This window comes from Pongo pygmaeus, chromosome 5 (genome assembly GCF_028885625.2).
Source record: "Pongo pygmaeus isolate AG05252 chromosome 5, NHGRI_mPonPyg2-v2.0_pri, whole genome shotgun sequence".
NCBI classification, from domain to species: domain Eukaryota; kingdom Metazoa; phylum Chordata; class Mammalia; order Primates; family Hominidae; genus Pongo; species Pongo pygmaeus.
The window spans coordinates 150,657,833-150,684,281 of NC_072378.2; the positions used below are offsets into that span (position 1 = coordinate 150,657,833).

Genomic DNA, 26,449 nt, shown 5'->3' on the forward strand with positions numbered 1-26,449 from the left:
CACCCAAATCTCATCCTGAATTGTAGCTCTCATAATTCCTACGTGTTGTGGGAGGGACCCTGTGGGAGATCATTGAATCATGGGGGGCGTTTTCCTTGATACTGTTCTTATGGTGTGAATGTCTCACGAGATCTGCTGGTTTTGTAAAGGGAAACTCCTTTTGTTTGGTTTTCATTTCTCTCTTGCTGCTGCCATGAAAGAAGCGCCTTTCGCCTTCTGCCATGATTGTGAGGCCTCCCCAGCCATGTGGAACTGTGAGTTCATTAAACCTCTTTTACTTTATGAATACCCAGTCTTGGGTATGTCTTTACCAGCAGCGTGAGAACAGACTAATACAGTGGGCATGGTTTTCTTATTTCGATTTTTCTCTAAATCCCTCTTCCATTTCTGTTACCTTCCACTTACCCCAAGAAATGGTTGCTTAACAAATTCAAAACACTTACAAGGATTTGGACACAGCTTGAGCCAAGATTTATCTTTCTTTGGCAACCCCTGTTTGTTTTGTCTCTTGAGAGTATGTACAAAATGATACTGTAAACAGGATTTTAAGTGGCGTGTGTAATTTAGTGAAGAGAACCAAAGAATGTTCTACCACAATTTGCATGCCAATTATAAATCATTCTTTTCCATTAATTAAAGGAGTAGCTCTTTGATTGTCTACCAGTAGGATGCAAAAATGATTAGTGTTTTATTTAAAATATTTTACATTTTATTAAACCACCTTGGCTTCTGAATACTCCTAACTTACCTCGCCTTTAGCACAAACAGTTCTGTCCTTGGTGAACCTGATAAAATGATTTGCTTGTTCTGCTATAAAATGTAAAAGAGGCTCTTATAATTTGTTGCATAGTTTACGAACCTGTTTTGTTTATTTGACCACTGCTTGGGGGTTGATATTTGTTATTCTTTAGCATCTCAGTGAGTGCAGGGGAAGTCTACTTGTTTGAGTACTTACACATGTTGAATACAGTTATTGACACTGATTTAAAGGTGAGATTGACTCAGTTCATAAATATGACAGTTGATCCAGGAGGCATTCTGTCCAGAATAAATTGATAAATAAAGGCAAAGTTATAAAAAGAATATGTGTCTGCTTTTGCTTTGTATTTTACTTACATACCTAGAGCAGTTACTAGTTGTAGCCTTTTTAATATAACCTGTATGACTATCTTCAAATCTGTGTCAATTTCAAGAGGAAGTTAAATACTCATGCAATTATATGGGTTACTCTTATTCTTAACTTGAACATTTCAGAAAATGCGTTTTATGGTAGTTTTAAGCCTAAGCATTTTACATGGCAGAGAGCTCCAATTTATTCACTCAATAACAAATTGCAGCATATGTATGTGTGGATACCATGTTATACAAGGGGGCTAAAAAAAATAAATGAAATGCAGTTGCTGCCCTCAAGGAGCTCTTAGTTTGCTAGTGGAGACAACTGATACACATCTTGATTGATGTTTTTTGTTTTTGAGATAGAGTGTTGCTCAGTTGCCCAGGCTAGAAAGCAGTGGTGCAATCTTGGCTCACTGCAACCTCTGCCTCCTGGGCTCAAGCTATCCTCCCACCTCAGCCTCCTGAGTAGCTGGAACTACAGGCACTCGCCACCATGCCTCGCTAATTTTTATATGTTTGTACAGATGGGATTTCACCATGTTGCCCAGGCTGGTCTCCTGAGCTGAAAGTCATCCGTCCACCTTGGCCTCCCAAAATGCTGGGATTACAGGCATGAGCCACCATGCTCAGCCCCTTGTTTTGTTTTTTTTTTTATTGTTGTAAAATACACATAATATAAAATTTAACATTTTAGCCATTTTTAAGTGTACAGGTCAGTTACATTAAGTACATTTACTATTTTTTTTTGCAACCATCCCCACCATTCATCTCCTGAATTTTCTCATCTTCCCAAACTGAGACACTGTACCCATTCTTGATGGGTTTTAATATGCCTAGGACCACAGAGCTATGAGAGGCCAGAGGACAGGAAACTTCCAGTGCTAAGGCAGTGTCAGGTCATGGGCAGCGATTGGCCTGAATGCCCCATGCCCATCTTCTGCTGTGTCCAAGGACTGAAGACCTGCCACTCTGCAGCTTGGTCGCTGTCTGGGCGGAAGAACCTGTCTCAGTGAGTGGGGAACAGGGATTCTCCTCTCTTGTGTCAGAGAGACTAAAACTGTAGTTCTACTGGACCTCTCACGCCTTTCTATAAATAGGAGCATCAATGGGGCCTTCCAAAGGAAGTCATTGCAATACACTGTTGTTAAGCCTTCTGAGCTTCTAGCTGTACTGCCTGGAACAGCCTAGAAACTGGCAAAGATTTATGGTCATTGAGGGCAACTGGGCAACAATAAATCTTCAGCCCTGCTTGCCTTTATAGCATCTGTGTAAGCTTGCTGGTTCAGAGCCACTGGGACTCAAAGTAAATCATTCATTCAGTCACTCAGCAGATAATTATGGACCGCCCACTAGGTGTGAGACATTCTGTTTCTCCTTTCTTTTATGTCAATATTTAGCAGAAGTAGTAGCAAGGCATCCAATTCTTGAATCTAGTTTCTCTTCTAAGGACTTTTTTTTTGAATCTCTAAGGTTGTTTTGAGTATGTCCTCCTCAATCCAAATTGTTCCCTGCTCAGGAGAAAATAAAGCTCTGGGGAGAGGCTTAACCGTTTAATCATGTACCATTTAACACCTCTTTCTGGGAATGGAAACATAGATCAGCATAAAGAACTTGTCACGTTAGTATTTGCCACCGTTTTTCCTTTGAAAAATAAAGATGTGGTTCAATCACTTCATTGTTAAAATTAAAGCATGGCCTCTCCTTCTCCCTGTCCATCTGCTGTGACTTGTGATCTGATTTGAGTGTCTGTTCTAGTAGCAGAAGCAGCAGAGGTAGATGAGACAACAATTTACTGCCTCAATGGAAACTTACTTCATGGTCGAGTCAGAATAACAAAATTGGTTTTTTTTTAATTAATTGGAATTTTATTCTACACTACTTGTCTGGAGTCTAAGCTACAAAACTGTTGTTGTAAAGGTGAAAATCTAGCCTAATCAGTGCCAATGCATTTGCAGAAGATGCCAAGAACTTCCTGGGTCTCAGGACGGCCGGAATGTGCTTGTCCTCCCTTCTCCCTCCCTCCAGTAAACACAACCTTCCACCCTCCCCTCAGGATCCAGCTGCTGCTTGCTGTACCTCTATAGATCCCAAGTTTGGGAGATGGCTGGAGTCTCCGTTGAAGGACTGGAGAAGGTTACAAGGATTGTCTCTGCCCCTGCCTACCTCAGGCCTCCCAGAGGTGGGGGATGAGGGAGTCTGTGGAATAGGAAAGAACGAAGGGAGGAGCCCAGTGTGAGAGGCTCAGCTCCCGCCTGCGGCACTTCTCTGCACCTGCCACAGGTCCAATTCCTGGGAACAGCTGGACTTCCTAGCCACTGTCGTTGGTCTAGGAAGCTAAACTGTGGGCCTCTTACCCACCGCAGTCACTCCCTGGAGGCAGCCTCAGAGCTCTGGCTCCAGAGGGCACCTGCCTTGCATGGAGAGGTAAGAAATGTTTGAGTTGAACTGAATATTTGCTGCCGGCCTGGGGTCGGTGAGATTAGTGAGAAGGGAACAGGTGGTGTAAAAGCGAATGGGATGCTTTATGGTTGGCACATTGCTGACTTCCAGGCTGCCGTGGGAAGGCTGGTGGTGGGTATCCAGGTTGCTGTAGCGGGGTGGAGAGAAAGCACCTCCTGTTTTCCAATGTGGAGGCAATCTGGCCATGACATCTGTGTCCCTGCCCACCATGGTGGAGGAGGGCCTGGAGGCCCGGCTTTCTGTGCCCCTGCTCTGGCTGCGTGGTTGTCAGGTGACCATCCTCTCCAGGGAGGGGAGAGCTGCCCCTTGCTGAGGGAGGGTGTGCATGGCTTGTTCCACTGCCAGAATGTCCCATTCCTTGACATTTTGACCAGTCTTGCCACATTCTATGGGTTAAGACCTGGATGATTACAAAAGTTGTGGAAGATGGTTTTCTCGACGGTCTTGTTTGCAATGGAGGTGCCAGCAGGCACCTGAGAAACACTGAGGGACCTCAGCAATGCCATCTGTTCTCAGAGGGGCTCAGGAGAAGCAAAAATGAGCAGTGGCCGAGGAATGGTGCTGCTGACATAGTCCGGGCAGCCCCGCTAGCACTCATGCTGCCGAGCTTGGCTTCCACAGCCAGGGAAAAGGGTGTCTTTCTGTAGCAGCCATCTGCCTCGCTCATCATCACTTGCGATGGTTTTGTCTTACCTGCCAAGTGGTAGTTTTTACGTCTTGCAGATCTTTGAATCGTCAGCACCTAGTACAGTGCCCTGCCTGCAGTAGGGGTAACATAGCCAGGAAACACAGCACGCACGATTGTTTTCTCCAAAAGATGCGCAGAAATCAGTGACCAGACAGAAGTGGTGGCCTTCTCTCTCTTTTTTTTTTATTGTCACCATCTATAATGGAATGGCATCCTTTACTTAACACCTTTGGAAGCAGTGGCTCTCAGAGGTTAATGCCTGTGGCTCCCAACTATGGTGACTTGTGATACCTCACTCAGATATGACGGGTCAGTGGCTTGGAGGGGGTTCTCAGGAATCTGCATTTTTACAAGTTCATGGGGGTGATTCTGGGGCAGGTATTTCGTGAATGTGAATCATAACTTGAAAAAGAACAGGCTTTCAGCTGAGGCACGGCTATCATTAGAATGTGTCCCCTCCAAAATTCAGGTGTTGAAATTTAATGGCTAATGTGATAGTATTAAGAGTTGGCCATTTAAGAGGTGATTAGGCTCTGAGAGCTCCTCCCTCATGAATGAGATCAAGGCCCCTGTAAAAGAGGCTTCATGCAGCATTCCATTTCACCTTCCTCTGATCTGTGTGAGGACACTGTGTTCTGGAGTGTGCAGCGAGGAGGCATCATCTTGGAAGCAGACACCTAGTCCTCACCACACAATAAACCCACCAGCCTCTTGATCTTGGATTCCAGAACCGAGAAAAAAATTTCTGTTCATGGTCAGGCATGGTGTCTCACACCTGCAATCCCAGCTCTTTGGAGGCTAAGGTGGGAGAATTGCTTGAGCCCAGGAGTTCAAGACCAACCTGCGCAATATAGTGAGATGCTGTCTCTACAAAATTTTTAACATTAGCCAGGCTTAGTGGCACGCATCTGCAGTTCTAGCTCCTCAGTAGGTTGAGGCAGGAGAATCACTGGAGCGCAGGAGTTCAAGGTTACAGTGAGCTATGATTGTGCCACTATATCACAGCCTGGGTGACAGAGCGAGAACCTGTCTCTAAAAAAAAAAAAAATCTGTTCTTTATACATTACCCAGACTTTGGTATTTTGTTAGAGCACCGCAGATGGACTGTCAGATATGCTCTGGAAATGGATTTTCCAAGTGAGGAATAAACAACGAGGAAAGTAACTCTGTCTCATTTCCACTTTCTTACACTTGGGGTGCTTCACACTTTAATTTTTGTCACACCTCGTGTAATCCCCTAGGTACACTTAAACATTAATCTTGAAGAACACCTTACATTTTTGGTAGCATTATTGAAACCAGTTGATATATTAATATTTGAGGGCTTTTATAGATGTATATATATATATACACACACACACAGACACACACATATACACACACACACAACACACACACACACCTGTAGGATGTACCATGAAAAACCAGTTAACTTTCAGAAGTACAGGATTTTAAATAGACTCTATTTGAGCCCTGGAGATTGGCAGTAGTCTTAGCTACCTCTCATGGTGCCGGGGTCTGAATTGCTCGCCTCTCTGGGACAGCTCCCTTTTCTCCCTCCGTTGTGATCTTGCATCCAACCCTTCCTTAACCAAGTCTGCAGACTTAGGTTCGTCCTCACCCTAAGGTGAACCGGCCAGCTCCTGTTCTCAGTCTGGGGAGTGCTCCTTTTCCACTGCTGAGTGGAGACTGGAGCAGGAGACACAGTGATGTGTCTCATGGCCCTGCCCCTGGCTCCCTTCCCTTTGGACACACCCCGAGGTGCAGCTGTGGCCTCCTCTGTAACAGGTCTGCAAAAGAGCAAGATTAGAAGCAGCCATATCCCCTACATTTGTAACAGGAGAGGCCCAGACCTCCAGCTGGGGGATTAACATGTTCTCCAGAAATGACTAGTTACTCCCAAACTTGCTTCTTTCCTCCAAGTCTTCACTGAGAGCCCGAATCCATTCATATCTGCCTCACAGGGAGTGTGGTCCCCTGAGTGTATGAAAGCTGTCATCATCCTCTAAGTTTCCATGGAGTTTCCCGGGCTCCAGCTGGCTGTGGATACCAGGGCTTGAATGTGTTGGGTGCCTGGAGCTGCACGTCTGAAGGGCTCTGCTCTCCTCCCTTGCTGCTCCAAAAGTCACGGAAGTCAAAGGGGAGAAATCATTCCCCAGCCATGCTGCATCCTGAAAGGCACACAGCACAAGTTGTAGGGGCCATACATTTTGAGGTCAGATTGTCCAGGTTTGGAACTAAGGAAGCAATCAGCCCTATTGGGCAGGATACTCAGACATTCCATCTGTAAATAGAGATGACGATAATACCCACCTCAGGGAATTATTTGTTATTTTATTTACAAAATGATTATCGGGGCCATGTGTCAGGCACTGTCCCAGGCACTGCTCTTGGTCCTCCAGTATGGGGAGGGAGACTGAGAAATGTGAATTGGAAGAGTGTGGAAAGTGCAGCGAAAGAGAGGTGCAGGGCATTCTGAGTTTCCAGGGCTGGGAGGTTGACCTCATCACAAGTCTGGCGAAGACATTTTGCTTTAGGAAGTGATGGCTGACATGAGATAACAAGAAGAGTGTCCTACACATGCACCCAGCACTTGCAAAGGCCCTGTGGAGGCCTGGCTGGGGATTGTCCTGAGGAATCGGAGGAGACCAGCAGAGCTAGAGCTCAGGGAGTTGGGATGAGGCATTGAATGGAGAGGAGGCTGGGAGCCCAGCAGGGGAAGCCTTCCAGGCAGAGGTAAGAATGTTGGTCCTAAGACTAGTAGGAAGCCACCCGTGAGTTCTAAGCTGTTGAATGGCAGATCTGTGTTCTTAAAGTTGCTGCTCTGGCTACAGAGTGGAAACTGGGATGGAGGAGTAATGACGGTGAGTTTATGGAAGCCAGTTAAGAGGCTCCTGCTACAGCTTATGCAAAAGATGATTTAGCTTTCACTAGGGGGGCGGTGGAGGTGGTGCAAAGTGCAGGTTCAGGAGACAGTAAGCCATAGAATTCATAGTTATAGTGATGGATTGGATGGTGGCGACAGGGAGAGGAGGGGTCAGGAGTGAGGTATTCCATGAACCGTCACATTGACTGCATAAACACGCATTACACGTAAACGATTATGGTAATAATTTACAAAGAAGCATGCCCTTTGGTCTGCTCATTTCACAAGGCAGCTCTGGTTAAATGACTTTATTTTGGACTGGCCTCATTCCCTAAGACCAGAGGCAGCTGGGCCTGTGTGCCCAGGGGGCCTGCCCTCTGACCCTGGTGTAGCCTTGCATCAAGCGTGAGCTCCTCTCTCCCCTCTCTGCTGTGTGGTGTGAAGAAGGTAGTGCAAGGAATGTTCTAGCAAGTTTCTCATCCTTATGCAGAACATCCCTGGTGGGTGCCCACCCCCCAACAAGGCTTGCCAGCCTTGAGTCTCTGTTAGTCTCTCTGTCCCTCCGCTGTACCCCCACTCTGTCATGCAGGCTGGGCCCCACGGAAGAGGCACTGTCTGGCCCCGGCTGGCTTTTCCCAGATCAAGCCCACACCTCCTTGCCTCAGGCTGTCCTGGCGTCTGGCTTTGCTTCTCCCTCTCTCATTGGCGCCCTTGCTGTTCTTAGGTTTGGGGCAGGTCCGTGTCTTGTCAGCAGCAACCCTGGCTCCTCTCAACCAAGAGCTGGAATTCCCACTGGGCAGAAGAGGCTTTGGCTGACTTTGCCGCTCCTTTGCTGCCGGGACAGCCCTGCAGGCTCTTCTCTGGGAGGCTCCCCATGGTGCCCTCCCACACAGCCTGGCCTGGTCTCAGGGCTGAAGCTGAGGACCTGGGTGTGCCTCAGTTGGCCGAATGTCATTGTGTGACTCACACCTGGACCTTTTGCCCAGCCCTCGGCTGTAAGAAGAACCAGCAGAGCCAGTCACAGGAAGGCCTGGCCCTCACTTTCCCAGGTTCAGCCACCGCCAACACATTAGTCTTGGTCTTTTGTTTTGTTTTGTTTTAATTTAATCACTTAATTTTTTAAAAGCATTTTAGATTTACAGAAAAATTGAGCCAAAAGCACAGAGAATTCTCATCTACCCCTTTCTTTCTCCTCCCTCCAGTCCAGTTGCCCTTTTTCTTAACATCTTGCATTAGTGTGGTATCTTGGTTACAATTGCTGAGACAATCTTGCTACATTATTATTAGCTAAAGCTCATCATTTCTATTCAGACTCACTCTTAGTGTTGTACATCCTGTGGGTTCTGGGGTTGTGTGTCATTTTTCTCTAATTGGGTTTTGACAAATGTATGATGATATAGATGCACCCTTACAAGATCATACAAGTTTTCTGGCCTGAAAATTGCTCTGTGCTCTGCCTTAGTCATCTCTCTCTCCTCATTGGCCCCTGGCAATCCCTGATGGTTTTACTATCTCCATATTTTAGTTTTTTCCAGAACGTCCTGTAGTTGGACTCATGCAGTATGGCACCTTTCCATTTTGGCTTCATTCACTTAGGGATCTGCATTTAAGGGTCCTTCGTGTCTTTTCATGCTTGATGGCCCATATCAGCAATGGTCTTTTATACTCCAAGTGCAGTGTGTCTGCTCACTGGCTGGAGGCCTTGCGATGGGATTCACAATTTCCTCTCAGTGTCTTCCAAGTGGCTTTTCCGTATCATCTTCTCAGGCTTCTGTGCACCTGCCAGTACTGGACATATTTGGCCATTGCTGATCTAGGAGCCTTCCCAAGGCAAGAGGCGAAACAGTCTGGATTTCGTGTTCTGTGTTAGGAAATCTAACACTGCGGCAACCCCGAATGCCTCATTCATAAGCAGTTGATAGTGCAGGGGGGAACCGTCTTCTCTCCAAGAATTGGCTAGAACAGGCTTCTGCCCACTGCTTTTATTCCATCATCAGGTAATTCAAGTGTTTCCGGTCTTAAGAGAATTCTGCTTGGCCCTAAGCATTTCCACTGCAAATCTGGATGTGGACCATCTTCTATCAGAGACAGCTCAGGCTCAATCCCTAAATTAATGGGAAGCAAGACATAGACAGGTGTGACTTCTTAGAGACAGGCTGGACTGATGCTGCTCTGTCCTTGGGTGGCGCCAGCCCTTCCTTTATTCTTTCCCAGTGTTCTTATCCATTGCCTGTAGCCCAGGACCAGCACCAAACCTGTAGCTTCTGCATGGTGTTCTTCTCCCTTCCGGGGATCTTCATGTAGGTGCTGCACAAGGAAAGAAGGGTCCTGAGAAGAGAGGCTGCTGTCAGCACAGGAGCCGTGAGGGTGGTGGCCATCTGGCCACTGTGTCCAGTGCTTTCAAGGTGTTCTCAGTGTCCTCATTTATGCCATGGCTTAGAAGATTGTCCTTGCCATCTTTATCAACTGTCTCAGCCGTCACTTATTTTCACTTGCCTTATGAGGACCAACCTGCCGACTTTCTCGTCACTGGGGCATTGTTAACGACCAGCTGTGCGTGTTTAGTGTTCATAAGCAGAGCAAAGTGTGATTGTCTCCAGGAAGCTCTGCATCTGGGTTTTTTTGCTGACATTTTCTTTTCTTTTTTTCTCTTTGAATGCTGTGGTTTTGAACAAATTGGTAATGTGATAAGTCTTCACTTAACGATTTTCAGGCATCAAGAGTACGAGATTCCCTGGAAGAGACATTTACATGTAATATTTATTTATTTGAAGAGGAATCGGATGTGCCCAGTCAACTTAGTACCCACTGAGGTCCTGTCGCCATTTATTGAGTTTGCACAACATGCCTGGGCCTGATTGTGCCAGATTTCTATCCGGCCCCAAGAATTAGCTAGCAGTCCCCATTTTACAGGTATGGGAACTAAGGGTTAGGGGATGCATTACCCTGCCCCAGCTCTCATGGGTTGTCAGAGGCAGAGATGAAATTGAAACCTGGGCCTGCCTCTCTTCAAACTCCATGCTCTGAGCATAACACCACTTGGTCCCTACCCAAGGGACCTCCTCTGTGCTGAGAAGCAGGGCAGCCTGGGGCATACATGGGAAGTCGGAGGCTTCAGTCACTTTATTCCCATGCTGTGCTCTGTTCACCAGACTCCCTAGGGTCCTCCCATCGCAGGAGGAAGTGGCCTCTTGAGCCCTTTGAGATCAAGGCTGGGCATAGAACACAACCTCTGCTCCAACTCAGTCTTTTTTTTTTTGTTAAACTGTGTCTGGAGCACTTTGATAATCTCTCCAGAGATATTCATTTGCTAAATGTAGGGGAGAGATTTGGGGGCACGAACTAAGCCTGCCCTGGGTGCCAGTGATACTGGCAACTTCTCTGGTGGGTGGGAAAGAGAAACCTGCCCGGTGGGTGGGTTCAGGACCTAGAAAAGACCTCCTCAGCCTAGTTCCTTGTTGCTTTGCCGCCGCCCCCAGGCAGTTCAGCCTGGGCTTAGTCAGCGTCTAGCAGCCTCACTGAACTTCTGGGACCAAGAGCCCCTGGGTACTTCTCTTACCACCTGGTCTGCATTGTCAGTGGCTCACACCCCCATTACACTGGCCTGCTGCTGCTGTTGCATAGGTGTGAGCTTGGTACTTGTGATTTTGCAAAGTGCTAAATGGCTCACCCAACTACAGTACCTGGTGGAGCTCTTGAAACACCACTTTGCTCTCTGAGGTTTGGATCAGCAGTGACCCAGATAAGAGTTCGTTTGTAAGAACAAAATATATATATCATGCTTGGGAGGCTGAGGTGGGCAGATCACTTGATGTCAGGACTTCTAGACAAGTCTGGCCAACATGGTGATACCCTGTCTCTACTGAAAATACAAAAATTAGCTGGGTGTGGTGACAGGCACCTGTAATCTCAGCTACTTGGGAGGCTGAGGCAGGAGAATCCCTTGAACTTGGGAGGCGGAGATTGCAGTGAGCTGAGATAGTGCCACTATACTCCATCCTGGGCGACAGAACGAGCCTCCATCTCAAAAAAAAAAAAAAAAAAAGGAAAGAAAAAAGAAAAAGAAATATATATCATGCTACCCCGTAGTTGAAGCCAGTGTCTTCTCTTCCCAGCTTATTTCTGTGGCCTCTTAAGTGGTCTTTTCGCGTATGCCCTCCTTTCTAACAGGTAAACCATAACCCATCCTGCCTCGGAAAGAATGAGAACCCATCAATGGCTTTTCTCTTGCTCACGGTACAAGTCAGAGGCTTTACAGGGGCCTCTGAGTCTCCACATGCTCTGTCGCTTCCTGCACCATGGCCCCGACTCTGCTACAGTGACCCCGGGCTCCTGGCAGCTTCTTAGACACAGCCTGGCATTATGTGTTTTCTCTTGATGCTGTGTCTTTAATCAGACACCTTTTTCACTGAGCCTTACCCTGTCACTGCCCGATTTAAAATTCCAGCCCCCGTACTCCCTATCTGTCTCCCCTGCCTAATTTTTCTGCAAAATATTTATCAACCTTTGCCACTCTACATATTGTACTTATTTGTTTATTGTCTGTCTTCCCCTGTTAGAGTTTAATCTCCACGAGAGCAAATATTTTTGTCAATTGTTTATTCCTTAACACTGGCATCTAGGACAGTGCCTGGCAGGTAGTAGGTGCTCAGTAAATCAGTGCTGCAGGGGTTTGCCTGGTGTTCTGAGATCCTGATGTAGATGTGCCTAGTTCTAGAATAATCTGATGTAACCCGTGATGTGCATCTTCATGTGTGAGCGCTGGTATTTGTTTTACAGTGTTGATTTGTGAGATAATGCCACTTCTGCTCACTTGTGTTGGAATGTGTCTTCATGAGCAGGAGGAAAGGGAGGCGTTCTATACGGGGCGTGGGGATGGTCCCTGCCGGGGGCTCTCCTCTCTGCCGCAGCTGTTGTTTGCATCTGCGTCAGTGCCTCGGAAGTGAACCTTTGTAGGATATAGGTAGGTCAGGACCTGCTCTCCTGGGTGACAAGAAAGGCGATTCCTGTAAATATTATGTAACACATTCCTTCACTTCACCATGGAGTCAGGTTCAGTCAGGCTATTTTGATTTATTTATTTATTTTTTTGAGACAGTCTCGCTCTCTTGCCCAGGCTAGAGTGCAATGGCACGATCTCGGCTCACTGAAACCTCTGCCTCCCGGGTTCCTGCAATTCTGCTGCCTCAGCCTCCTGAGTAGCTGGGATTAAGGGCATGTGCCACTATCCTCGGCTAATTTTTGTATTTTTAGTAGAGACGGGGTTTCAACATGTTGGTCCGGCTGTTCTTGAACTCCAGACCTCGTGATCTGCCTGCCTCAATCTCCCAAAGTGTTGGGATTACAGGCGTGAGCCACTGTGCCCGGCCTATTTTGATGTTTTTAAAAAGGGCTTTGGGAGGACTTTGCTCTCTGGCTCTAAGCAAGCTTTAGCCATTTGTTTAACTTTAAAAACACGTGTGTATTAGGGAAATACTGGTCATATGGGATCCCACTGGAAAGGCATATGCTTGTTTACCCATATTACTTCTGTCTAAGGCCCAAGGTGAGGCCATCCTACCCCAGCCACTCTAAATGGCCTGGCCACCTGTGCAGATGGGTGCCCGGTGGGGCTGGGCCCTCGGTTCGCATCAGGCAGGCTCATCTCCATGCCTTGCGTGCTCCCAGCTTGTCAAGCCTCCGTCTGTTTCGTTCTTCCCTCTGGCGTCCCATGTACCTTCCTCAATCTGGATTTGGGGACATGCCCTCTGGCCTTCATGAGCCACAACTGTAGAGGATATAAGAAAATCAAAGTTTATTTCTCTGTTTTGCTGGAGCACTCCTTCCCAAAATAGGATAAATACATGAAGATGTAAGACCTAATGTGTCTTAAAATGTCTATGGTTTTTTTCTCTACTCTTGATAGATAGTCTGGGAATGTCTTAGTTCATTTTCTGTTGCTGTGACAGAAGACTACAGACTGGGTAATGTATAAAGAAAATAAATTTATTTCTTTTAGTTCCGGAGGAAGATAATCAATGTCAGCAGGCTTCCCAGTGGAAGCCAAGAGCAGGGATTCCAGAATCCCAAGAGGAAACAATTTCCAACCTCAAGGCCTGGGAAGTTCAAGGACGAGGGGTCATATCTGGTTGGCTTCTGGTGAGAGCCTTCATCCCGTGTCATAGCATGGCAGAAAACTGGAAGGGCAGGCGAGCGCTTGAAAAAAGAGATGGGGCAAAGGGGGCTGACCCACTTATAACAACCAGCCTCATGAGAACCAACCCAGTCTCTAGAGAACAGTGTTAATGCACGCATGAGGGTGTGCCCCCATGACCTAATCACCTCTGAAAGTTCCCATTACTTCTCACTCAGTACTGTTGCCCTGGGGACCAAATTTCACCCTGAGCTTTGGAGGGGTCAAACCACATTCAAACCATAGCAAGGAGGATGTAGGCCTTGAGGTTGGAAATGGTTTCCTCTCGGGTTTCTGGAATACTTGCTGTTGGCTTCCATGCTCTGTTGCTACAGGGAAACCCACTGACATTAATTCTCTGTCTTCCATGTGTGGCTGGTTTTCTTCTGAAAGCTTCCAGGATCCTCCCTTTATCCCCAGTGTTCTGACATTATATAGCGATGTGTCATAGGGTAGGTTGGGCCCCTTGTTAAGTGAGAACATTTTTTTTTGCAGATTCCAGGGCTGATTTAAATATTTAATGTTATATTATTGAAATATATACCACTTAAAACTGGGTATAAATTCCTTATGCTAAGGTTATGAAAATCACATCCAAATTGCAAATTAAACCTAAAGTACCAGCTAATGAAACTCAAATGCACAACATCCCTTTGCTGTGATGGCTGGCTTCACTCCTTTTGTCACAGGAATTAGGTACAGATTGCTGTCGCTCAGTGTCCTTTGAGTGATAGCGTTTGGCTTCACTTGGCGTGAATGAGTCATTTATATATTAAATCTACCCTGTGGCTTTTTTCTCATTAGCCACAACAATTAACATAATTCTGCTTGATGCCAATGTGTAAACACAGAGCAGCCCGGCACAGCGTGGTTATAGCACGGCTGTCCAGACTATTCTTAGACTGTGCTTGCTTACAGGAATTATTTTGGATTGTCATTACAATGAAAACATGAGATGTAAATGTTTTCATAGAGAGCTCACATAATCCGAAGGATTCAGTTCTTTTTATATGCTTCCTATGCCAGTTTTCTCCCATAGGCCTATAGAAAGATGAGCTATAAGAAATTGTGGCTATTGTTCAGATGAGTGTTTGAACAGGCCATAATAAGCTGACATTTGCCACTCCCCACCCCTGCCACCCCACGTTTCTCCATCAGCTGCCACAATTTGCACAGGAGTTTAATCCCATGTTACGTTGCCATCCGTATTTTGAAATGGAGACAGATGAGAGCTGTTAGCCACAGTCATTTTCAGGGAGCTGCTAAGCTATGTCTCCTAGAGCTTGGAGACCATGATCCATTTTCAGGTGAAGTTTTAGCTTGAACATTCCTGCCTGCTCCCTTCACTGCTGTGGGCAGGGGTGAATGTTTATATTTTTTAAAAGCTAACATGACATTGGACAGGGCTGACAGTGTAAACTTTCTGGCTAGTTAGAAGTGTGTGTATGTATCTGTGTGTTTATTTGTGTATGTGTGTATGTGTGCATGTGTGTGTATGAGTGGCGTGGAATGGGTGTATTCATGTGTGTGTATGTTTGTGTATATATTTGTGTGTGTGTGCATGTGAGTGTATGAGTGGTGTGGAGTGTGTATTCATGTGTATGCATGTTTGTGTATATGTTTGTGTGTGTGGATGTGAGTGTATGAATGGTGTGGAGTGTGTGTATTCATCTGTGTGTATGTTTGTGTATATATTTGTGTGTGTGTGTGTGCATGTGAGTGGTGTGGAGTGTGTGTATCCGTGTGTGTATGTGTATGTATTTGTGTGTGTGTGCATGTGAGTGTATGAGTAGTGTGGAGTGTGTATATTCGTGTGTGTATGTTTGTATATATATTTGTGTGTGCATGCATGTGAATGAGTGGTGTGGAGTGCTTATATTCATGTGTGTGTATGTTTGTGTATATATTTGTGTGTGTGTGTGGATGTGAGTGTATGAATGGTGTGGAGTGTATTCATCTGTGTGTATGTTTGTGTATATGTTTGTGTATGTGTGTGTGCATGTGTGTATGAGTGGTGTGGATTGTGTGTATTCATGTGTGTGTATGTGTATATATTTGTGTATGTTTGTGTATATATTTGTGTGTGTGTGTGTGTGTGTGTGTGTGTGTGTTGTCACTTCGGGCCAGCTGTGTTTCAGGACCCTGCTTTGCTTGCATTTCTGCATCCTGGTACCTGAGCCTGTTCTGAGCTTCATCCGTGGCATGCCCAGCGCCAGGTTCTGCCGCACTTCCCAGTGCAGTGGCAGTGTGGGGTCCCACAGCTGCTTGCAAGTTGGGGCAGGGGGGCTTGTGATGGCCAAGACTGCACTGCGTGTTGGTTTGTGAGGTGACTTCAGGGCCCCAGTGTGGTCCCATCATTACTGTCCTTTTCCAAAACCTCTCAGCCTCAGAACCTGGATCTCATCTTTACCTTTTCTTTCCCCCTCATCCCTCATCCAGTTCATCTCCAAACTCCATCTGTTTATTCCTCCCTATTATCGCTATTTTAAAATCTTATTCTTGCCAGGATCATCTTCAAGCCCTGTTGCTTCGCACCTGATACATGGCCTTCCCACAGCCTCCTGCCTCCTCCCTGTTACCCCGGGCTCCGGGCTCTGCAGTGTGGCCAGCTCTTCCTTCTGTCATTCCCCTGTCTTGTTCTGGAACCATGGAGCCTTCAGTGGTGACAGTCTCTGCAGGACAAGGGGAACTGGCAGCCTATGGGCCAATGGGTTTTGTTTATCCTACACAATATTTTAAGAAGTTGCCAGACAGCTTTAAAAATTGGAATTTTTTACATTAAAAAACTCTATTTTCAGTTATTCCTGAAAACGTAGAAAATCCAGCAGCACTGAGCACATATTCCTAGAAGGTAACAGGAGGTGGGAATGACGTGTTCCCTGCTGCTTTCCCTCGGGCCGTGTTTTCTCCAGTTTGCCGCACTCCTCACTCTACTGTCTGGCCCGTCAGCCTGCCCCATTTCTGTCACCTGTCTGACCCCCATCGACATGCATATTTGCAGCCCAGAGCTGACTGGCTTCCTGGCCAAGGACCTTTCTACACCCACATTTAGAACTCATCTTGTCTTTTTGCCTCCTGCTACCATTTTGCCTCTTGGGAGTGCTCTCCCTTCCCTCTAAAGCTGTTCAAATCCCGTCATTCCACAAGGCCAGTTCACCTCCTCCCTCCTATGTGCAACCTCCTTGCCTGCCCCTGGCGGAGTTTTCTCTCTCCCTGAATCACTAAAGCACTTCAGGTTTGTCTGTGGCTTTGGGGCCATTGCATGTCATTGTGTTTGTCAGAGCTGTGTTTATACAGCCCGTCTCCCAGTGCCAGGGCCTCAGTGTGGCTGACACACAGTGCCTTGCACGCTGTGGACTCTGGGTTCTCAACAAATGTACGACAAGAAAGACATGTAGAGGTGATCCAGGGCCTCATGCTATGGGTAACAACAGGAGGGCCTCTCACTAATGTGGGGCAGGGTGTAGCTGATAACTTTCCCCAGCAGCTCTGAAGACAGTTGTTTTACTTTTTGTCACCAGAGCCACTGTTTAGGGACACATCTTTAATGTGAGAAAATGCCCAAACACAACTAAGCTCTGGGACATCATGGTGGGCCATGGGCATGTTCCCTCCTTTGTAAGTGATTTGATCTATCACTAAGGTCATTCAGTGATACTGCTGTAAGATCAGCATACAGAAGATAAAGTTAAATAGGACTTCAATCAAATTTAGAATATTTCCATACTTCTCATTAAGAATATTAAGTACCAATTTACAGGATTCTCTACTCGGTACTAGGTGCTGTCTTTGCTTCCCAGGACTCTCCCTCAAGAGCCTCTGGGTCTCTATGTTCTTCTTACCTGGGTTTTGTTTCAGCCTCACTGACATTCAGAACACCCAGGACGCATGCTGAGCTGGGAGCAGGATGCCTCTCTCTTCCTATGCCTCTGATAAATCAGGGTGGGATTTCTGAGAAGCAGCATAGGTTGGTAAAAAGTGCAGATGCCTAATGGCTGTTATGATGACTCAGTCACTTGAGGTTTTCCCCACCCCTTGAGATCTGGGCTTTGTTTGCATCAGCTTTCTGGCTGGTAAAACCAAGCTCAGGGTTTCTCATCACATGCCCTTAGGTAGTAGGAGTGACTTTGAGATGCCTGGCATTTTTTTCTTTACTCCTGTCAAGCCCCTTTGAGAGGGGAAGGGGCTTTGCTTCCCAACTTCTGGGCCAGAGGGTGAGTGTACTCCAGGGTAGCACTGTCCAATAGAGCATTCTGCTTCAATGCAAGCGCTCTCCATCTGTGCTTTCCAGCGCAGTAGCCACTTGCCTCGTGTAGCTATTGAGCACTTGAGATGTGGTCATTGCGACAGAGGAACTGAATTGTATTTCATTTTAATGTATTCAAATGTGCTTACCACATGTGCTTACCATATGGGACAGCCCAGATCTCAGGGGTTGAGGAAAATGGGTCAGTGCAATACCTAACGGAGAGCCGTGCACAGTCCTAAGGGGAAGATGCCTAATTGAAGATGCCTACTGTGTAGGGCGAGGCTCTACACTGCTATGCAAGTCAAAGCCTGTTTGGCCTAACTTGGCTGGCGTCAAAACGATTTGAATAATATTTGCAGAAAAACCCATTGCTGTGCTGTTCTGAGGAGGGCATTAGTTACTAATTGTTCTTTCATTTCCTTTAAAAACTGCAGACACCAAACTCCCTTAGCTGTGATTTAAGGAGCTACAGTGGTGTAGCTGGCAAGTGCAGTCACGTACCGCATAACAGCATTTCAGTCAACAATGGACTGCATATATGACAGTGGTCCCATAAGATTATAATACCCTATTTTTAATGTACTGTTTCTATGTTTAGATGCGCAAATATTTCCCACTGTGTTACCTTTGCCTACATTATTCCGTATGGTAATATGCTGTCCAGGTTTATAGCCTAGGAGCAATATAGGCTGTGCCATACAGCCTGGGTGTGTGGTAGGCTACGCCATCTAGGTTTGTGTAAGTTCACTCTGTGATGTTTGCACAACGATGCTCCTAGCCATCGAAAGGTCATCCTTCAGCTGTATTATCATCAAAGCATTTCACCTTCCTGTTTCTACATCATCTGCTTCTATTAATAGCTACATGATTGTTAAGTACAAATATGAAAATTATGTCGAGGAGTACAAAATCTTTCTTCCATTAGGCAGAACAGCACAGATGAGATCTAGAACATTCACATTGATAAATACTGCTTTTGAAGTGGATTTTTCCCCTTAAGAGCCAAGCAAAGGATCAAAACGGAAATTCTCCGCAGAAACAGGAATAAATCACTAGAGAGGTTGTTTCTGGAATTTTCCTGCCCATTGAGGGTCTGTTCTTGGAGTAAATGTCCGCAAGGATAGTGTATCATATTCCTTGACTTCCTCAGTATACTAGGGTCCTCGTTTTTGTGTTGTAACACACACACACACACACACACACACACGAGGTTGAGTACTATTACTGAATAAATGCACTTTAGTAGGAAGGAAATATTCAGAAAGTCAGCCTCTCCTGGGAAGCCAAGGCAAACAGCTCTTGGAGCCAAGACGCAGAGAGGCCACACCCAGGGAATGCCCAGGTGTCCCCAGTGTCCCCATGCACACCTTTCTCTCTAGCTCCTGCAGATGCTTCTCAGCCATCCCTGTGGCTGGAAGGAGTTGGGCTGCGGTGACTCCTGATGAAATGCAAAATTGCAGGACTCTCTTAAATGCTGTTTTATTTTGACATTTTTTTTTTTTTTTTTTTTTTTTTACTTGCAATTACAGTTTTATTATAAAGAGTACAAATCAGGACCAACCAAACAAAGAGACACATAGGGCAAGGCCTCAGGGGAGGGTCCCAAATGCACGGGTTCCAGGCTCTGTCCCCATAGAATCTGGCACACCTCTGTGTTCACCAACCAGGACGCTCCCTCAAGCCTCAGTGTCCAGAATTTTTATTGGGATTTCATCATAGATGTTATTCAGTGAATCGTTGGCCATGTGACTGAACTCAGTCTCCAGCCTCCCACCCTACCCCACCCCACAGGTTGGGCTGATATCCCCTGGCTCAAAGCTCCAACCCTGTAATCACATGGTTGGAATTTCTGGCATGGCCAGCTCCCATCCCAAGCCACCTCAATTTTGACATTTTAAAATGCTACTCTGAGGAGTATAGAGAAGACTTAGGTAACAGAAGAGATGAGAAATAGCCAAGATCTCCTTTGAAGTTCAGATTCCAAATTAGTGGGGTCTTTCACCAAATCCATCTGGCCCTTCTTCCCTCTTTTTGGGCTAGAGGTCTTTGGTGGCAGGAATATTAAACTAGACCCACATTGGCTGCAACAATGAAAGGGGTTGACTCACTCACTGATGGGTAGGCTTCAGAGGTGGTTTGACACAGGGATGTGGTGATTTTATCTAGAACCCTGTTTTCTTATTCTCTTCAGCTCTGCCCACTGTGGAGTCAGCCTCATCCAAAACTCAGCCTCTCTTCAGGGTTGTATGGTAGCCACTGGTAATTTCTGGTGCCACACTTCCTCAGTTCAGAGGGAGTGAAGGGGACGTTCTTGTAAAAACAGTGCCTTTTCCCAGAGCCCCCTTAGTTCTTAGTTGGACCACGTGTCTTCTCTTAAATCAGTAACTGGGGCTAAAGCCATACTGATGCCCCAAATCCCATGGTGGAATCAGGTTTTCCATAGACCCAGAGCTGTGAAGGAAGATGTGGACCCCCAAATAAAGATTGGGGTAATCACCCAGCAAAGGGTGATTAGATAGGAAACTGCCATCTCCCGGCCCTATCATCTGCCAGTCTCCCCTTATATACTTACAGATGCAGCTTAATGCTAGAAAGTAGAAAATTCTCATTTTTTGAAAGATTACTTTTATGGCTTTGTGACTCTTAATTCTCCTTTGCTCCCCCTCCTCCCTCTCTTCTTTTCCCCTACTCTCCTTTTCCTTCCTTCCTTCATTTCCCTTCTTCATCTGTCCCCATCCCTCCTTCCCTTTTCCTGTCTTTTCCCTTCTTCTCCTCTTTACCCCTTCATCCTGTTTCCCCTTTCTTCTCTTTCCTTCCTTCCTCTCCCCCTAGCCTCTCCTTCCCCCTGCTTATCTGTAAGCCTTTCTCAATTGATGATCTAGTTGTTTGTTCACCTTAACCTAACTGGTGGAGTACAGTTAGGTTTCTTACTAAACTAAATGCCTTCATATCCTCCCACTGCCCCCAGGAAGAAGAAATGCCAGAGGTAGAAATTGACATTGATGATCTTCTTGATGCAGACAGTGATGAAGAGAGAGCTTCAAAATTACAGGTAAGCAGTTTTCAAAATTGAGAACCTTCTAATCATGGACACTTGAGAGTCTACTTGAGTCTCCAGAGCTTGGCATCAACTGATTCCGCCCTGTGGTGGTGTTGGCACCAAGACCTGGGCCATGGCCGTTTGCAGAGAGGAAAGCAATGGGCTGCTAAGTGTTCACCCTCTTAAACTGCCTCTCTGAGGATAAAGCAGCTCTTGACTATAGTCCATTTTCAAAGCGCCTTATGGGTATAACTTTCTCCAGCCCCATTTTCTTGGGAGAAACAGCTGATTCTGCTTCCAAAGATCCACTTGCCAGGGAAGGGAAGTGATGCCCCACAGTTGTACGAGAAAGAGAGGGACTGAGCTAGCACTGGAATATCCAAGCCTAGAGCTCTGGTCTCACAGGTTTGGACTGTGTCATTCATGAAATTAATTTCTAAATATGATTCCTTATGACATAATTCTATTTAGTAGACGATCTCTTCGTAGACAGTGCTCACCTCATAGCATTCCAGTACAATGATGGATATTGAGATGTCTAGTATTTCCTTAGTGGACAGCAATAAAGTACAGTACTTATTTCCCTTCCCACAGGAGGTCAAATCTATCATTTTTAAATCTGCATTTGGGAGTTTCTAAAACCAATTAACTTTTGACTTGCCATTGTTCTTAATGTCCACTGATAATTACTGTTAATGGCTATTGGTGACCACAAATGGCAAATGGCCACTACGGCAATCAAAGGGCACATTTTAATGTATTAGTCTGTTTAATGCATTAGTCATTACTAGCGTCCCTTGAGTGGTGAACAGTCTCAATTATGACAATCATTTCTTCTTGGTAGATTTAGCTGGGAGACAATAGCATCCTAGTTATAAAATTTTAAAAAGATAGCACAGGTATCAGTTCTATAGAAAATGTAATGACATAACAGAGTTTACTTAAAATTGAGAACTTGAAAGGAGTTTTTAAGCTATCATCACCCACCCCCCCTCCACCAGTTCCCAGGTGAGGACCCAAGCTGGTTTATGGCTGCATTGCACTTAAACCCCTTGCTTCCTGAGTGCAGTGTGGATGCCACCATCTTGCACAGGCTGGCTCAACTTGAATATCCACCAGTCAAAGGAAAGGTGTGTGCATGCGCGTGTGCATACAGAGGAGGTGAAAAGTCATTGACCAGAGGAGTGGGTTTGAAACCATTTGGATCCTGCTGGGTTATATCCAGTTAATTGAAGGAAAACTGGAAAGGGGGATTTGGTTCCTATGGAAGGCCATCCTGGATTTGAGCTACTAAATTAGTCCACATCTCTCTGAAGTCTGCAACCTAATGGATGCTTGAGCATCCCTGTCCTTTTTTAAAAGAAGCTTTTTTCCTCAGCAAGGCATTCAAAACCTGGTCAAGGGGCCGGACATGGTAGCTCACGCCTGTAATCCCAGTGCTTTGGGAGGCCAAGGCGGGTGGATCACCTGAGGTCAGGAGTTCGAGACCAGCCTGGCTAACAGGGCGAAAACCTGTCTCTACTAAAAATACAAAAACGAGCCGGGCGTGGTGGTGCACACCTGTAGTCCCAGCTATTCGGAAGGCTGAGGCAGGAGAATCACTTGAACTGGGAGGCAGAGGTTGCAATGAGCTGAGATCGCACCACTGCACTCTAGTCTGGGTGACAGAGCGAGATTCTGTCTCAAAACAAACAAACAAGCAAACAAAAAAAAACTGGTCAAAGGTTATATTTTGTTTTCAATGCTATGGTAGCAAAAAAAAAAAAAATAAATAAATCTTTTCCTGTTCAAAAAACTTTTATGTAGCACATGTGTGTGCAGGCTGAAGAATTTATGAAGGTTAAACATTTTCTATCTTCAGACTACCAACTGGTGCTGAAATGAAGTGTGTTTCTAGATAGTATGAAATCTTGATTTACCATTATAAAATAATACTATGAATATAAAATGATTTTTAATTTTGCCTTAAAAATAATACTGAATTTTAAAATAATAAAACTGATTTTCTGTGTGTTTAATTCTAGGAAGCTCTTGTAGACTGCTACAAACCAACAGAGGTAAGCAAATCACTTTTCCTAAATGCCATGTTTGAACGGGTTTTTATTAAATCAATTTGTCTATTTTTAAAGCAAACCACAATAAGTAGGTTTGAGTGTGTGTATACCAATTAGCAATTATTATCCATGAGTGCATATGTTTGAATAGCTCTAACTTCATTATTTCTAAGCCTAAACATGTCTAGTTCAGAGATACTTAAAATTAATGGAGCAGAGTGTGTTGCTTGTGTTAGATAAAAGCCAAACTTCAAAGGAAATTGTGAAAGGGTTTGGAATCATTTTAGTAAAAGCTTTAGGTTTATAACTGGTTTATATATTCTATTGGTTTATTGGTATGTATTTTTTTTTTCTTTTTGAAATGGAGTCTCGCTCTGTCGCGCAGGTTGGAGTGCAGTGGTGCGATCTCGGCTCACTGCAACCTCCGCCTCCTGAGTTCAACCGATTCTCCTGCCTCAGCCTCCCGAGTAGCTGGGATTACAGACGTGCGTCACCACGCCTAGCTAATTTTTGTATTTTTAGTAGAGATGGGGTTTCACCATGTTGGCCAGGCTGGTCTCAAACTCCTGACCTCAGGTATCCACCCGCCTCGGCCTCCCAAAGTGCTGGGATTACAGGCATGAGCCACTGCCCCTGGTCTATTGGTATGTATTTTTTAAAAGCGTAAAGTCAGTTCTGTCTTTCCAAAGAGTTACCTTTATTGGGAAAAAATGTTATGCTTTGTTTAGATATTTATCAAGTGTAATGTATAAACATTATCATAAAAATGGGTATTAATGTGATTAGACTAAAGCATTTCATGTAGACTCTCATGACTGACAGCACATACTAGAAATTAAGGTTTTAATCAGTTATGAAAATATTAGCAAGAGAAGTACTTTGTTCCTGTGATAAATTGGAGAAATTATAAGATCCGTCAGATGTGTTGAAGTCTATTTGTAACATCAAAGCAATGGTGATAAGACTTCTGATTTTTGAAGAGGTCCAATTAAAAGGGGGGAGGAAAGCATGCTTTTACAAGTGTCTGATTTCAATGACTTGGTTTGGGACTAGTTACCTATTTGAGCTTTATTCTTCCAACCTCCAGCTTTGATTACATCTTGCAGTCATAGAGATTTTTAATTTTAATTTTAGCCATCAAAATATATACTTTTAGACCAGGCTTGGTGGCCCACACCTGTAATCCCAGGCCAAAGTGGGAGGATCACTTCAGTGCAGCAGTTCAAGACCAACCTGGTCAACATAGCGAGATCTCGTCTCTTAAGAAAAAAAAATTGGCCGGGCGCGGTGGCTCACGCCTATAATCCCAGCACTTTGGGAGGCCGAGGTGGGCGGATCACAAGGTCAGGAGATCGAGACCATCCTGGCTAACACGGTGAAACCCCATCTCTACTAAAAATACAAAAAATTAGCCTGGCGTGGTGACGGGCACCTGTGGTCCTAGCTACTCGGGAGGCTGAGGCAGGAGAATGGCGTGAACCTGGGAGGCGGAGCTTGCAGTGAGCCGAGATCATGCCACTGCACTCCAGCCTGGGCGACAGAGCAAGACTCCGTCTCAAAAAAAAAAAAGAAAAAAGAAAAAAAATTATATATATATATTTAAATTAATGTAATAAAATACATACTAATACATCTGAACCGCCCCCCCAAAAAAATTCTGAGGCTTATTTTAAAAAGGTAACAGTGACTTTCTCCACTTTTCAGGCCCCTTTCCTATTTTATATTATATTTATGTATTATATTTCTATATTTTCATAAGCAACACTTTTGCACTTTTGGCTGTTTCCCTTCCCTGCTATTTGCTCTTTTCTTTCTTTTTTTCTTTTAGAGACAGGGTCTCATTCTGTCACCCAGGCTGGAGTGCAGTGGTGCAATCATAACTCCCTGCAGCCTTGAACTCCTGTATTCAAGCAACTCTCCCACCTCAGCCTCCTGAGTGACTAGTACTACAGTCATGCATTACCACACCCAGCTAAATTATTTTTATTTTTTTATAGAGACTGGGTCTCACTATGTTGCCCAGACTTGTCTTGAACTCCTGGCCTCAAGCTATCCTCCTACTTCAGCCTCTCAAAGTGCTGGAATTACAGGCATGAGCCACTGTGCCTGGCCTACTTATTCTTTTATTCTTAAATATGCATTTACTATTTTTTTTCATTTATTGACTTTAGGAGAAAGATGATCACTCTCTCACTCTCCACACAATTCCTTTTCATCTATACCTTCATCAGTTATTTAACAGTATTTTGTTAAATTAGTAGTCAAGGTTTATAATACTATGATTTAAACAAATGTTTTTCACTGTTGAGCCAACAGTAAATATGATCATGTTTCCTTTTTGTATAGCCCTTTGTTTCTCTTGGAGTTGACAATCCTTGCCTTTATTATTATTATTATTATTATTATTATTTTGAGACAGGGTCTCGCTCTGTCACCCAGGCTGGAGTGCAGTGGTACAATCTTGGCTCACTGCAACCTCTACCCCCCAGGTTCAAGTGGTTCTTGTGCCTCAGCCTCCTAAGTAGCTGGGATTACTAAGCCCGGCTAATTTTTTTGTATTTTTAGTAGAGACGGGGTTTTGCCATGTTGACCAGGCTGGTCTCAAACTCCTGGCCTCAAGTGATCCACCTGCCTTGGCCTCCCAAAGTGCTGGGATTACAGGCGTGAGCCACTGTGCCCGGCCATAACCCTTGTCTTTAGTTTTGTCTAATACCAATTGGTATTTTTTGTTGAACTCTCCAGTGTGTTTGTCAAACATGTAATATATTTCCTGACCGTTCAATCACATCATTACCATCCCCCCGCCCCCAGATTGTTCTCCTGGAGCCCCTATACAACAATCTGGAGAACTTTTTCTTTGCGTTTATGTTTTAAATTATTCTGCTGTCTGCACTGTCTCTGTTTTCTCTGAATCTTCCCTTTTTCTGCCTATTTTCATGTCTTTGCTGATTTTTGGTAGCATAGTCACATTTTAATATGGGGAGACAGTAAACTGATTTGCATTTGTGTGTATAAGAACAGCTTGGTTTTTTTGTTGTTGTTTTTGAACAGAGTCTTGCTCTGTCATCCCAGACTGGGGTGCAGTGGCGCCATGTAGGCTCACTGCAAAACCTCCCTTCTGGGTTCAAGCGATATTCATGCCTCAGCCTCCCGAGTAGTTGGGATTATAGGTGTGGGCCACCATGCCCGGCTAATTTTTGTAGTTTTAGTAGAGGCGGATTTTGCCATGTTGGCCAGGCTGGTCTGAAACTTCTGGTCTCAAGTGATCCACCCGCCTCGGCCTTCCAAAGTGCTGGGATTATAAGCAAGAGCCACCGCGCCTGGCCAAGACTGCTTGGCTGTTGCTGGGTCTCACGATGGAGTGACCAAGTTGCAAGCCAGATTTTTTTTCTGAATCTGTTGTGTGTGGAAGGGGATGGCTCCTCAAAAATGTCAATGTTTGGTTCTTTTTCTCTGGAGAGATTCAGGATTTTTAGAGTTTGACCCTCAAATTCACTACGTGAGGGTTGACGGTCTGACTTTAGGCTTTCTCGAAGCAGAGAGGAGAAGGCAGGAGACTTTACCATTTAGCTCTTTGGGGACTAAAGCTTCTTTATTTATAGGTAGTTGGGGAATTAATATAGGAAAGCGATTTTAAATTGTGTGATGGGTTAGACAAGAAAAATAGAATTGTAGTCAAGAAAAATGATGAATGATGCAGATGAATGAACATGTAATATGGGAGTGGAAGGGGTTGCTGCAGAGAGGAAGCCCCATTGGTCGCTGCAGACATGCATTCACTCATTTTATCCATCCCTTTTTCTT

At 45.1% G+C, this 26,449-nt stretch overlaps 1 protein-coding gene across 1 annotated transcript in view; it reads left to right on the top strand.

Moving 5' to 3' along the window:
• The window catches only part of PPP1R14C (protein phosphatase 1 regulatory inhibitor subunit 14C), a 113,456-nt gene that overhangs the window by 51,135 nt on the left and 35,872 nt on the right, over positions 1 to 26,449 (top strand). Inside the window, exons 2-3 of the mRNA XM_054492495.2 lie at positions 20,520 to 20,603; positions 22,616 to 22,648. Of these exons, the coding sequence (XP_054348470.1) occupies positions 20,520 to 20,603; positions 22,616 to 22,648 (117 nt within the window). The remainder of the gene's footprint in view (positions 1 to 20,519; positions 20,604 to 22,615; positions 22,649 to 26,449) is intronic.